This window comes from Chaetodon trifascialis, chromosome 10, assembly GCF_039877785.1.
Source record: "Chaetodon trifascialis isolate fChaTrf1 chromosome 10, fChaTrf1.hap1, whole genome shotgun sequence".
In the NCBI taxonomy this organism is placed as follows: Eukaryota; Metazoa; Chordata; class Actinopteri; order Chaetodontiformes; family Chaetodontidae; genus Chaetodon; species Chaetodon trifascialis.
In genome coordinates this window covers 28,315,798-28,330,776 of record NC_092065.1, presented here as the reverse complement: position 1 = coordinate 28,330,776, position 14,979 = coordinate 28,315,798, and the positions used below count along the sequence as shown (strand labels likewise).

Here is a 14,979-nt window from a genome sequence, read left to right as displayed (position 1 = left end):
ACACACACACACACAGATGAGTGATTGGAGGCGACACGTCGCGCCTCTTGTGTACTGGTGTTATTGGAAAAGCAGAGCAGCTGTAAAACCTTTTATTTCTGGTCGTTTGTGGCTGTTGAGCTTCCAGTTATTGAGCTTTTCCTCGATGCTGCAGCAAAGAGAAGCTCTGCTGTGTGTTCGGAGGAGTTTAGCGGTGACCGAGTCGAGGAATTAACTTCCTGATGTCGTTATAAGAGACTGAAATATTACATTTGCTTTACTGGCAAACAAAATTCTCTTTATTCTGAAAAGATCAGTCTGAACTTGAGGTTTGAGCTAAAAACTGGAAGCTCAGTCATTAATGATGATGATGATGATGATGATGATGATGATGATGATGATGATGATGTTTGAGGAGGAGAGGCGATCATTTCCTTCTGTAATCAGATAGTTTGTTATTGATCACTGTTCGATCCCACGCTCTGGAGACGCCTCAGTGGCGCCTGTCTGCTCTCGGCGTTCAGAGTTGAGCTGTTATGAGCTGCCCTCGATGCTGAGGGAAGTGAGGAATCCCTGTTTGCCTGCTGAGGACTCACCAGTCGTTTCTCAGAGTTTTGAGTCCACAGGCTCGGTGTGACGCTGCAGAGGGAAGAAACGTGACGCTGCGTTTCAGAGAGGTGTGACCTTTGTGTCCTTTAAACTCTGGCAGCGTCGCAGCCTTGTTCTGTGAAGCAGCCTCTCTGCAGACTCAGTGGTCTGCAGCTCTGCTCTGCCGTTTGATTTCCTTTCTTTTCCCGTCAGCAGCGTCCTCATCGCCGCCCTTCAGCGCTGCAGCCACACTGTTTCTGCTGCACACTGCAGTGTGGACAAGGACGAGTCCACGGCGGGACGAAGCACCTTCATCCTCCTGTTCAACACCAGTACCTCACAGATATTTAGCGGCAGCAGGAGTCTCTCTGGAGCTGCATTATCATCACACTGTGTCGAGGGTCGAGGTCAAGTCTTTTTAAGCTGCAAACACGAGATCAACCCGTGATCAAAACGGTACGAGTTTCCTCAAAGTTTTGGGTGTTTTTGGCTTTTTTGTTCATATTTTCTCTCTGCGTGCCTTCACAGGTCTGTTGCTGATTATCCTGCTCGCCTGTTGGAAGTGACTTTTCATCTCTTTGTCTCTATTGTTTCTGGCCTCTGCTACACATTTGCTCTAACCAGCCGACTGATGAAAACCTTTAAATCTAGTTTGATCTGGTGTGAAACTGCACAGCGACACACACACACACACACACACACACACACACACACACACACACACACACACACACACACACACACACACACACACTGACCTGGACAGCTCCTCTTAACCTCTAAAATGACTGACGATGCTGCAGTTTGGACTGTGATGATACACACATCTGTTTTTCACCATGATTAAGCAAAATTCATCGTTTCTAGTTCTTTGTGAGAAACACTCACATCAGCTAAAATCCAGCAGATACGTTGGAGCTGATTTTATGGATCTGATGTCCTGATGAATCCAAAAGTTGTTTAACATCCTGCTGCGAGAACATTCTGTTGGCCGGAGTCTGCAGGATAATTACTCTGGTGATAAAAACTCAAGCAAATGGAAGAAAAACATAAAATGGTTTAGTCATAAGATGTAGTGTTCACGCCGTCTTCAGAGGTGTAAAACTTAGGAGCTGAGTTAAGTTTGGATGAAGATCATCAGATGAGTGTGCGTAAAGCACAGAGCTGTGGTCAGGATGAGGTTAGCCTAGCTTAGCATAAAGAATGGAAGCAGAGGGAAAATGCTAGCCTGGCTCTGCCCAGATTCAATATTACACCTGCAGCACCTCAGGGCGTGTGAAGCTAACGGCAGCTAACAATGACGATAACGATGATGCTAACGTAGCCTGGAGCGCGCAGCCTGCAGCAGAGACGACGGCGAGCTCACGGTCAGAAAGATGAACAGGAAACGGTTTGTTGCCTAAAGCCGATAAAAGTCGTTGAATGATCGCTGAACGATCCCTCTGTCCAACAGTTAGTCAATTTAATCTAATTCACTTCTGGAGACTTTACTGGGTCAAATATTGTGGGGACGATATTACCAAAGCATCCAAAAATGATGGAGGAGAAAATAAACATTCTTACCGACAGAGGAAACGTTTACATACACAACAAATTTAAGGAGAAACATTTGGATCAAGAAGATAAACAGTTAAAGGAAGAGCAGAAGACACGTCAACTAGTCAATTATATTGATGTTTGCAAAGGATTAAACCACGATGAGGAACAACAACAAACTACAGACCGACAACAGACCGACAACAGGCCAACAACAGACAGACAACAGACCGACAACAGGCCAACAACAGACAGACAACAGGCCGACAACAGGCCAACAACAGACAGACAACAGACCGACAACAGGCCAACAACAGACAGACAACAGACCGACAACAGACCAACAACAGACCAACAACAGACCAACAACCGACCAACAACAGGCCAACAACAGGCCAACAACAGACCAACAACAAACTACAGACCAACAACAGACCAACAACCGACCAACAACAGGCCAACAACAGGCCAACAACAGACCAACAACAGACCAACAACAGACCAACAACAGACCGACAACAAACAACAGACAACAGACCAACAACAGACCAACAACAGACCAGACCAACAACAGGCCAACAACAGACAGACAACAGACCAACAACAAACAACAGACAACAGACCGACAACAGACCAACAACAGACCAAAGACCAACAACAGACCAACAACAGACCAGACCAACAACAGGCCAACAACAGACCGACAACAGACCAACAACAGACAGACAACAGACAGACAACAAACAACAGACAACAGACCGACAACAGACCAACAACAGACCAAAGACCAACAACAGACCAACAACAGACCAGACCAACAACAGGCCAACAACAGACCGACAACAGACCAACAACAAACAGACAACAGACCGACAACAAACAACAGACAACAGACCGACAACAGGCCAACAACAGACCAAAGACCAACAACCGACCAACAACAAACTACAGACCAACAACAGACCAACAACAGACCAACAACAAACAACAGACAACAGACCAACAACAGACCAGACCAACAACAGGCCAACAACAGACCGACAACAGACCAACAACAGACAGACAACAGACCGACAACAAACAACAGACAACAGACCGACAACAGGCCAACAACAGACCAAAGACCAACAACCGACCAACAACAAACTACAGACTGACAACAGACCAACAACAGGCCAACAACAGACCGACAACAGACAGACAACAGACCGACAACAAACAACAGACCAACAACAGACCAAAGACCAACAACAGACCAACAACAGACCAGACCAACAACAGGCCAACAACAGACCGACAACAGACCGACAACAAACAACAGACAACAGACCGACAACAGACCAACAACAGACCAACAACAGGCCAACAACAGACCGACAACAAACAACAGATCAACAACAAACAACAGATCAACAAACCAACAACAGACCAACAACAAACAAGAGACCAGACCAACAACAGACTGACCACAGACAGGAAAGTTCAGCTGCACTAGTCTCGTGACCCTCTGACCCAGCATCACACCTGGGTGTGCTCAGGTGTGATCAGGTGTGGTCTGTAATGCTGCAGTCCATCTCTGCTGCACCGTGTGGCGTCTGAAGCTGGATGACAGCATCAGTCATCCGTCAGGTCGGTTGTTCTCAGCCTGACATCGTTCAGTCTGAATGCAGCTTCTCGCATCCTGATCAAAATATGGTTGTTTTATGATTTTGGTGACGCTCTTTGTACTTAATTACACTGAATACTTATGTAAGTTTAATTTAGCCAAAGAAACACCTTTGGAAGCTGAAGAAGTGCAATCAAACCACCAGGTGGCAGCACACACACTCCACTGGAGGTGGAGTCACACAGGTAGCTCCACCCCGACGCCCAGCCTGCAGTGCGAGGTGCTCCACCTTGTCCTCCGATGAATTGAATGTCTTTTTGTCTCTCTCATGGCGTCTCTTTGTGTGCAGTACTGCAAAAAAAAATACTACACATTACTACAATCACCCTCTCTCTCTCTCTCTCTCTCTCCCTCCCATACAAAGTGCACCTCTCTCTCCCATTCATTCAGAGCTCCGCCTGCAGCAGCAACACACTCTGCTGTTACTATTTCTGTCAAACTCTGCTTTAATGCAGAGGACACAGTACACACTGAGTACTGCTGTGCGCGCGCACACACACACACACACACACACACACACACACACAGACACCATTAGCGGCAGCTCAGCAGTGGCATGTGGCCGCCCCCCCCCCCCCCCCCCCCCCCCCCCCTGTAAAACACACACACAGGCTCACTCGTCCTCAGTCGGCGGGCTGCGCCTGTGTTGGACGGAGCTCTGAGACGATCAGAGCTGAGAGAGCGGCGATGTGATGAAGAGGAGGAGGACGATGATGACGAGCGGTATTTGATCTGGGATGAGACTCCAGTCCAGCTCCTGTTTCTGGTTCGAGGACGCTCTCATGCTCTGGTTTTAACGGGGAATCAAGCTGCTGGCTTTTTCAGAAGAGACCAGTTTCTGTCCTTGAAGACAAGTCTGGTTCCTGGACTCAGATCCGAAAAACAAATCCAGATTGTGCTTTTAGGAGAGGAGCTTCGGCCCGTGTCCGGCTCAGATTTCCAGCTTCTCGTCTGATCACTGCAGATGAAGGAGAAGAAGAACAGTTTCTTCTTCTTCCTCTGTTTGGAGGCTGAAGCAGCAGAGCAGATGGTGAGTGGCGTGTGTGTGTGTGTGTGTGTGTGTGTGTGTAGATACTGAATGTACAGTAAAGTGCCTTTGAAAGTGAAGAAGAGTGTGTGTCCTGTATGTGTGTGTGTACACATATGGCCAGAAATAAGTGGACACTCCTGTGCTCACACTTCAGTGTACTTTTGTTCTGTTTTTCCTCAGAGAAATCTTAAAGCTTTCAGCTCATGATTTCTTTCCTTGGTCACGATTAATCTGTTTACGAGTTGGTTTACAAAAGGTCAATCTCTGTTTCCGAGAGCTTAAGATAACGTCTTCAAATATCTGTCCTCTTCTGACCAAAGTTCTTTAAAAAGACTTTTAACGATCAAACCTGCAGAGCAGAACGTTTGTCTCCCCCTTCTGGCAATGACAGTAATTACACAAACACTGGCGGCACGCTTATGACGCCATAGTTTCCGCCCTATCGCTAGGTGCTGCTATGCTTGCTCTCACCTTCAAACCAGATAAAAATGCATCACCAGCGATGCACCAGTGTGGGTCTGTAACTTGTATAATAGTACATTTTTGTCATTGTGTCAATGTCCCACCTACTGCTCCTACTGCGATTTGCAGGAATCCACTGTGCCTGACACAAAACAACCAATCAGAGCCAGAGGAGTGTCTGAGGGAGTGTCTGACATCTGTCAATCACAACAGCCAATCACAAAGCAGAAACTGCCCATACCACTGCTGCCAACAACCGCATATACGGCTAAGACAATAAATAACCATGCAAGCTAATACGCTATGTTAGCAACTGTGATGTAGCGGCTGGGCAGAGTTAGCTTGTTTCCGATGCTAAGGCTAACGTTCCTGGTTGTCAGGCAGACGCCGCAGGGAGGAGGGGCTTAGAGGCGAGGCAGGGAGTGACGTGGACCTGGTCCTGATTCAGATTTTCAGGCTGAGTCTGCTCTCTTCTCCATCTTACCTGCTCCCTCATTCTGCCTCACCTGGTGTTACAGGCTCAATCATCGAAGGGTCTGAAGTAACAACAGTACTTTAAACAGTCCGTCGACAGCTGGTGTTTTCCTGTTTCTGTTTCCTGTTTGCTCCCACACACAAACTTACATAAAGAAATGGTTCTCCACTTTGATGTGGAAGAACCTGATTGGCCTGCACAGAGGCCTCACCTCCACCCCACCTAACACCTTCAGGATGAACTGGTACACCAACTGTGAGGCAGAGCTGATCACACACTTGGCTGATGCTCTGTTGTCAAATCTCTGCAGCAGGTTCAACGTCTGCAGGAGAGACTGGAACCACCATCGATGCCCAGAGCTGCAAGACGAGGGAGGAACCTTCTGCTGTCCGCATACTTTTGGCCATGTTGTGTGCATGTCCATATCTGTGCTTTTAATAGAGAGAGAGTCTAAAAGCATGTGGGAGTGGGCTTGTGTGTGTGTTCTGGCATGCAGTCAGCGTGTGTGTGCGTGTGTGTGTTACGCTTGCTGTTTACTTGCTCTCTCGCTCGTCCTGCCTCGGCGTGGATGCTGCAGTGTGTTTGCGCTCTCGGCCTTTTGGACCGAACGCTCAGCCGCCTCGTTCTCAGGCTGTTTGGAGGAAAAGTGCAGCCGCGGGGGGTGGGGTGGGGGTGGGGAGGGCTGCCTGTCAGAGGCCATTAGGCAGCCAGCGGGACGCCACGCTAGAGCCCAGAAAACTGGAGCGATGCACCGCAGATGAAGCAGGGAACATCACATCGGCAGGACTTCAGTGACAGGATCCAAACAGCAGAGTTTTAAATCAAGATAATAACCCTCCACTTCTCCACAGCAGAACTGAGAGCTGAACTTAGGGTCAGAGGGCTGCCGGTTTGAATCCCTGGACCGCCTGGAGAACCATGAAAAGAGTTATAAAACACAGCTGGGATGTCTCTGGGGGGTGCTGGTCAGTCAGCTGATCAAACACAGGTGGAGCTGAGCTGAAGGAGTAAAATCAGACGCTGAGACTCAAACTTATTGAAGGAAAAAGCATAAAATGAAGGACAACGTGGGGGTTTCCCATTCAGTGCCATCTTGGCAGCTAGCGGTTATGATGCATTCACTGACCAGACATGTCGTCAGCCACGATAAACAAACAAAAAACAGCATCAACAGAAAATCCACAAAGGAAAATGGGCCTCAATCCCTCCAACACTGTTTGGTTTCAGGCTGCTAACGTAGCGTTTAGCTCAGCAGAACGTCTCCTCTGGGTTTGGCGGTCTGTTAGCGAGCACAAGAGGAAAAGCAGATGTGGTAACAATGACGGACAGCTGGGACAGCGAATGAGCACGCAGTCGATCAGGCTGATCAGGGATGAAATGTGCCGTCTGTTCAGTTCCACAGAGCAGCCAGAAACAAGACAGCTGGTCAGAGCTGGACCAACAATGGCCGCCAGTAAGTGTCGTGCTGTCGTCTGCTTGTCGTAGCTTCGCCTGTTGTGAGGCGCGTCCTGCGTGTTTACTGCAGGTCCTGTGGACGCGCTTTGAATGAAAGTGTCGGCAGCAGATGTGCGATGATGACGCAACAGTAAAAACAGAAAACAGAGAGCGAGCATGGAGGCGGGCGGGGGGGGGGGGTTGTTGGACCAGTTGTTCTGACACCATCTGGACTCTCGAACAGGCGTCGGCACCGCTCAGGGATGGGGTTTTAATCTGCGGTGTGGGTGGTGTCTAATCTGGCTGATGGTGCTTTTGACAAGCTGCTTCAGGGGCTGCTGGGGGGGCGAATATGGAGAGAAAGGACTGTTTGATGAGCAGAGCTGGATATTAAACTCCAACAGGAGAGGACAGAGGGACAGACACTGAGGTCAACCGGAGCAACAAATGTCACGGCCATCAGGCATCAGAACAGCACCAGTAACAAAGACCTTTAACCAGACGTAGACCCAGTGAGCAGTCAGATGATCCTCCGCCATCTTCAAATTCTACTTTCCTAAAAGTTAAAATGTAAAGTCCTAAAATTTTTCACTTTATAAATTACCATAAAATAAACACGCCACAGAATACGACATAAACAAAAGACTCGAGTCGAGTGCTGATGGAGTTTGAGTTTAGGCCAATGTGACGTCCTCGATCGGCACGCGGCGGCAGCGCTCTGTGAGGTCCTTTAAAGACACGAGTCCAAACAAAGAGACGCCAGTAACGCAGAGAGGAGCGAACGCTCGGGCTAACGGTGAGCTGGTGAGGAGCTCCTGATAAACGCGAGGTGACACACCAGCCCCGTGTTTGGTGCTCGGCTTGCGGCGGCGAGAGCGCGGAGTGTCTTCAAGTCTTTAGACGGAGACGTCGCAGTGGACTTTGTGTTCGCATCATTCGGCTCCATCTGCAGGATTTATGTAAGGCCAGATCAAGTTTTCTGTAAATCCTTCTGCCTGTTTCCAGAATGTGTAACATGATTCACCGTCCATCTGTTGGTACAGCCATCAGACAGCGAGCGGGGTCAGAGGTCACCCTCTCCATAAGATATTCCAGGGTCTGCTCATCCTCTTACAGACTTCTGTAGTAGAACTAATGTGACTGACAGCTGTCAGTCGACGTGCCATCGGAGTCCTTCTTGTACGATATAAACGATGGAGGACCTGAACCCAGCCAACACGTCCTCAAGCTTTAAAGACAGGAGAGCTGTTTCAGGCGTCTGTTATATATGACCTCGTTTAATAAGACACACAACAAACATGGCACTGATATACAAAGAGGATCACAGACATCTCTAAAAGCTCCAAACTGAAATATTAATTTGTCAAATGAAGTTTTTGAGTTCATTTCTCAGCTGCCAAGTTCTGGATGGCAGGTCAGTATTTAGCTGAGGGCTATCAAGAGTTAGCCAACATCACGTTTCCGTTTGATGCAGGTCCTCACGACATGTTGGAATTCAGTCATGAAATGTAGCCTAGAGACAAACGTCTCTGCAGACAAAGGTGTCGTGGATGCAGAGGTTTGAGGAGAAGCCTGATACTCGACCAGGTCTCAACAACCGCTTCTGTGGTCCAGCACATCAAACAGGCTGATCTGTTGAACCGACCTCGACTCTGCCAACAGGCCGAAAGAGAAGAGCCTCACAAACCCTGAGTGCATGTTCAGGTCTGTATTTAGCAACGATAACAAGGAGTCCTGTAGGTAGAAGACTGATGCAAACAGTGTTTCATATCCGTGGTTCACCTGGAGGTTCTGTTGTAGTGTCGTCGTTGTCGTCAGGAAATGGAAACATAGGTCGTTAAAGGCTTATAAACAACCATCGCACTCGTTTTGTGGTGAGAAAAGTGTGAACCTGCAGATTGACTCTACTTCGTCCTGCATCACATCTGCAGATCTGCTTGTGATGCTCACCTGGGAGCCAAGGCTCCACTCGATGACGTGAGGTGACGTCAAATATTCGGTGTCACATCTGTGTCACGTTCGCCTCTTCGCCCGTCTCCTCTCTCTGCACTGTACTTCCTCTGTTCTGTAATGTCAGTTGTGGCCTGAAGGCATCTTCCTGCGTCACGCAGACCACAGCACAGCGACTCGTATCTTTGTGCCAACTTCACAAAAGAAGGACCTGCGACAAAGGAGAGACCTTGAGGCAGCGTTTCTCCAGCTCGTTACAGCAGCCGCAGACAGCTGATGGAGTGACGCCACTTCTCTTTTCCTCTGCAGCTTATCTCTCATGCACACTTCCTCCCCTGCATATCTGAGCTCCCAAACTGCCTGAGATACCCGGAGGAGAATGAGTGAATTAAAAATGAACGATCATCAAAAAAGTGCCAGCGTTTTCCTTGATTGTATGTGTGAAACAATGCTGATTCTGCAGCGTGCAGGAGCTGCGAGTGGGCGTTTGTTCAGAAGACTCAAGTTGGCATTGACTTTTCCTCCGGTGTTGGTGTTGTTGGATGAAAACGCAGAGGATTATTTCACTTCATCATGAAGCTCCTTGTGTGTTCTGTGAGGAGCGAGAGGCAGAGAATGAAGAGGATTGAGGACGAGCGACAGGCTGTGAATCGCAGCACATCTCCGGCCTGTGGCGCTCAGCATCGGCTCTGCCTGAGACTAAGCTGTTGGTGCTTTTTAATCAGCGCACATGAAATACTCCACTTAATCTCGTACAGCGAGTTGTGCTCTTCGTGGTGGCTGAGAGGTTTGACAAACAGGTTCATGTCAAGAAAATCCTCAGTTTGAGTCTGCGGAGCACGATGCACAAAGCGGGAAGTGCACACGAGCAATTTTTCCTTTGCTAACAACGAGACGAATGAACGTCGAGACTGAAAGAGAGCAAAGTAAATCTACAGCAAGCTCACGAGGATTATCGCTCAGCGCAGGAGTGAAGGAGGCAAAGCCGTATGTATGTCGCACTCTTTAAAACACAGGCTTACAACGTGCTTCATAGATAGAAAACAGAGCACGATGAGAAACAGACCAAACAACAAGTGGAAGGAGTCACTTCAGCCGTCCGTCCATTTTCTCCTTCCAGTGTTCGCTGACTGACAGCTGAGCACTTCAGGGCCTGGACCAACATGAAACTCTCCTGCTTATAATCACCAGTACAAACAAAACCGAGTCTGTTTTGTCTTTAACGCAGAGTCAAAAGTACAAGCCTGCGGACGTAAAAGCTGATTGGAAACATCCAAACGTTCTCCGCTGACAGCGAGCTGAGGATCACATTTGTAGAAAGCTGGTAAAACATTTAGCGGTTTAAATGAGTGAACGGTCAGATTCTGCTCCTCTGACTGAGGTCTTTACTGAGGCGAAACGGTAAATCAGAGAGTGAGGGGACAAAACGTCAGCACATCTCCATCGCATCGTTTGTCAATCAGAGATACCTGCTCATCCCTGGTCATCAAACAGCGACGCTGCAGCGACATGAACCCTGGTCTCCAGGTGAAGGACTTTTCTTTTCTGCTGTGTCGGGCGAGCACTTGCTATGAGTGTCTGAAACTGAGGCTGACGGGCATCGTGATGTTCAGAGCCATCTGCTGCACTAAAGAGTCGCCGTTTGTTGAATATGTATCTAAATACTGATGGTTGTAAAGTCAATAACGTCTCCTCTGTCTCCATTTTCTGTTCTCCAGGACGTCCTCCTCAGCTGAATGTTGGTATGAACCAGCAAACGGTGAAGACAGCCGGATGAGAGCTTAAATCTGCAGCGGAGTCGATGTGACAGACATGAAGAACCCGGACCAGTATGGACGCCGTCACCTGGAGAGTCTGGGTGAGTCTGGACGGACGCTTCATGCTCGATGCTGCTGCTTTTAGCTGAGAGCTGCAACAGGTGTGAAGGTGTTGAAGCAGAGCGTTTTCTGAAGGTTTCGCTCTGCTTTGCTTCACCTTCAGTTCAGTTGTTGGTCTCAATACAGTTTGTAGAAAAATCTCATCAAAACTTCAGAGAACAAGATTTTTAGGGAGATCTGAAGGAGAAATTTGGCCGTTGAAAATGGATTTTCTCAGAAACAGAACATTCAAATTCCAGCTCTGTATCTTGTAACTTTGTGTTTCTACCAACTTCAATGAAAAGTCACGTTCAGGCAAACAGAAGGTCTGCAGACCAGAGGTGGTATCAGCGGTCAGTGGTCAGGAGTCAGTGCCAGGTGAAGCTGATTAAAATGTCTTTGTACAGTGCTGAGGTCTGGCAGTCCATAATGTTGTCCTGTTTGTCCCTCATGTCTTTCAGTCTGTGCAGCCCTGTCCAGTCTGGTGTTGGTTCTACTGGACGTGCTGGGCTCGGTCCACGGCTGTCCAGGTGTCTGCAGCTGCTACGGTAACACCACTGACTGCTCTGCTGCTGGCCTTCTCTCTCTGACGCCCATCCTAGCACTTCTGGACCAGGACTCTCTGATCCTCCGCCTACCCCAGAACAACCTCTCCTCTTTGGACACAACTGAGCTGTCCAACCTGAGCAGCCTGGAGCTCCTGGATCTTTCCCAGAACCAGTTTTCCACCCTGCAGCCCGGAGCTTTCTCAAGCCTTGGCGGCTTGCACTGGCTCAACCTCTCTGCTAACTACCTCGGGGTGCGCCTGGCAACCTCTGACCCCTACAACAACACAGAGGTCCTCCAGGGCTTGAACGGAAGTCAAGGGAGTATTGGCCTGAGCAAGGAGGCTTTCAAGGGGCTGTGGCGACTGCGAGGCCTCGACCTGTCCTCCAATGGCCTCCTGTGGCTGCCCAAGGGCCTGCTGGATGCGCTTCCAAGACTAGCCTGGCTGTCCCTGGCCAGCAACCGGCTGGTGGCCCTGGACAGAGTCACCTTCGAGCCCCTGGTGGGACTACAGCAGCTCCAGCTGGCAGGAAATCCCTGGGAGTGTGACTGCAAGCTGAGGGACTTCAAGCACTGGATGGAGTGGTTGATTTACAGGGGTGAGCAGAGCTGTTAGCTGGCCTCTCCAAATCTCAAATACTGGGGAGTTGATAGTTTTGGCAGCCGGCTTTAAGACCTTACCGGAGCGAATCACTTTGTATTTTCAGTCAGTACTTCAAAAGCTGTCTAATCGAAGCAATTAATCTCCGCTCCGCAGGATGGATGTATGCTGAGCAAAGACATCTAAGAATATAATGACCTCCATCTCTCTCAATCCTCCCCCGTCTCTCCCTGTTTCTGTCCTCCCCCTTGCCTCTACCTCATCTTTCCTCTCCCTGATCTGTTTTTGTGTCCCCTCTCTGTCTGTTTTATAGATGGGCAGGTAGACGCGATGCAGTGCAGTCTCCCGGTGGATTTGAAGGGCAGGGACATCCGCAGCGTACCAGCAGAGATGTTCAGCTACTGCCTGCAGAGCCCGACCAAGGAAGGAGCGTCAGGTTACGCCACCCGGCCTCCCTGCCCGCCCGGCCGGGTCAGCAGCACGGACGAATGCGTCCGCCAGCGCTACCGGCCCGTCAGCGTCCGCCGAGCGCACGGCACGCAGATCGTTGCGGGTGTGATTTGTGGCACGGTGTGCGTCATGATGGTGGTTGCGGCCACTTACGGCTGCGTCTACGCCTCGCTGATGGCGCGGTACCAGAGGGAGATGAAGAACCGCGGCCAGCCTCTGATGGCCGAGTCTGGAGCCGAGACCGACCAGGAGGACGGACAAATGTCCTCTCCCAACTCGCCTGAAGAGACGCCGCCCAAAGAGACCTGCGGCATTGTCCACGGGTATCGAATCAGCAGCTTCTGACCTACTGCTTATTACTGATTTCAGAGCCTTCCAGGACGCTCTGGCTGCTTCTGCTCCTCAGCTCTCATCACTGATGAGACAACGTCTGGAGAGAGAAGCCCTGCAGCTCTGTGATCGCGCTGAACATCTCTGGGTGGGGACTGATCGTGCAGCTAATAGGCCGGACTAGATTCAGTGAAAGTGGAATGCTGCAGCACTTCCTCTAATGTATGGATGCTCTGTGAATTGTTATTCCCTGCGCTGCATCTCTCAGCCAGCTTTGAAACTCCTCTGAAGCTGCTGTTTGGCACTTCTGCACCTTGACTTCCCTTCATTTGTGTTTGTTTCTTCTTTAGGAGTACGACGCTCCCTTTTCGTTCGAGCTCTCTGTGTTTGTATCTGAGCCCAACAAGCACAAGCTCCAAAAGTACAAAAGTACAAATGTGTGTGAATCTGTGAAAAGTGATGTTTCTCCTGCTGTTTGCTGCACAAACTCTCTCGCCTTTTTCTTGATCATTTCATCTTTAACACTTTGAGAAGTAGTTCCTCCTGGTACGTCTGTTAGGTGAAGCCGTTAAATAACACACACTTTAAACCACGTCAGAGTCCTGCTGCTGTCAGGGAAATGCTGCTTTAAGCGTCATCACTGAGGTAAACTGCATTCAAACAACACTAGAGCTGTGCTGCCACCTAGAGGGCAAGCTTTGAGCTACAACGGCTTTCAGTCCAGCACAAATAAACCCTCGAGCTCTGTGACAAACATACAGTTACTCCCCGCGTAGCAAAGTGTGAGATACTGACTGAAAGTGTGTGAGGCTGTCAGCCCACATAAACTGAACCGTCCATCTGTTTCCACTTATTTTGTCCATATTGTCTGATAAGCACATGAAACTCAACTCAAGGACTGTTAATCATGCTGAAGATAATAAACTCTATATTTATCTAAAGTGGATTTTTTTTTCTTCCTAAAAACACCACAGAACAGTGACTCAGCACAGCTGGCGTGACGACCAGCTGGTCCCAAATCCCAAACCAGATGATCCACCAAGAGCCAGAACAGCACATTCATCAAACCATTAAAAAGAGTCAGATGAAGCGCAGGGCGAGGCAAACAGCACGATGGTCTTTTTCTCAGCGGCATGTCGCGTCCTGCTGAAACTCTGCCCTGACAGGCAGATCTGAGGACGACCGATAACCTCCACCCGCCACAGTAACGTCACAGTCTCTGCAGGGATCAGCATCCACGCACTGAAACTCAGGGGCTTCATTAGCAAACCAGATCATCTGCTGTGTGTCAGAAATCACTCTGAAATGATCTAATCACTGAGTCCTTGACCTCTGAATCTACGAGTTACTCGACTATTCAACAAACATTTGTGTAATAAAGGAAACGTCTCCTGTAGCTCCTCCTGACAGGCTGCTCGAGTCCAGCTTTACATATGTGCTCAGGTTTGTGCAGGGCTCACACAGTTCAGACTTTTTAATATCACTGAGGATGCAATAAAATACCTGTTTCACACTCACAGATGAAAGTTTGTAGGAAACTACCGAGGGCGAATGGACTGACTAAATAAAAGTGACTTCCTGCTCAGGTCTGCTGGTTCTGACTGAAACAGCCATCTCCAAACAACCATCACTTCTCAGGCTTTGTGATCCTCTATGCACCACCCAGCAGTGATCATAAACAGCCAAGATGTCCCACAGATGAGACGCGGAGACATTCCACTGTCCCATTTTCAAAGGCGTCCCAGCTTGAGTGTCGAGTGTTTTGACTCACCTCCAGCCATGGCCGTCTTCCCTCCGGACGACACCGTCACTGCAGTCGTGGCCACCATGAACTTCACTCCTGTGGACACAAGAGTTCACTCAGAATCAGCTGATTGCAGAGACGTGAGAGGCACGAAGTTCACGGGCTGAAGACGGACCTTTGTCGTTGATGGGGAAGTAGTAGAAGCTCCCGGGAGTGTTTTCCACGGCCAGGCGGTACCACAGAGGGAAGTGATCGATGGTGAACAGGTTGTCTTTGTCAGCCGGAGTCAGAAACCGTCTGTCAGGAGGAAACAGCTTTACCTTCTGCAGTGT

At 49.2% G+C, this 14,979-nt stretch overlaps 2 protein-coding genes across 5 annotated transcripts in view; one reads left to right on the top strand and one right to left on the bottom strand.

The window, feature by feature from the left end:
• The window catches only part of LOC139337153 (voltage-dependent calcium channel subunit alpha-2/delta-4-like), a 46,520-nt gene that overhangs the window by 14,342 nt on the left and 17,199 nt on the right, over window positions 1–14,979 (bottom strand). For all 4 annotated transcript variants that reach the window (XM_070971596.1, XM_070971597.1, XM_070971599.1 and 1 more), the window contains 2 exons: window positions 14,823–14,944; window positions 14,675–14,743 (listed from right to left, as the gene is read on the bottom strand). In XM_070971596.1, the coding sequence (XP_070827697.1) occupies window positions 14,675–14,743; window positions 14,823–14,944 (191 nt within the window). The remainder of the gene's footprint in view (window positions 1–14,674; window positions 14,744–14,822; window positions 14,945–14,979) is intronic.
• On the top strand, window positions 4,288–13,841 carry LOC139337155 (leucine-rich repeat and transmembrane domain-containing protein 2-like). Its single transcript, XM_070971601.1, has 4 exons — window positions 4,288–4,799; window positions 10,839–10,978; window positions 11,438–12,121; window positions 12,437–13,841. Exons 2-4 carry the CDS (start codon window positions 10,933–10,935, stop codon window positions 12,916–12,918), a joined length of 1,212 nt encoding a protein of 403 aa, XP_070827702.1. The 5' UTR covers window positions 4,288–4,799; window positions 10,839–10,932; the 3' UTR covers window positions 12,919–13,841.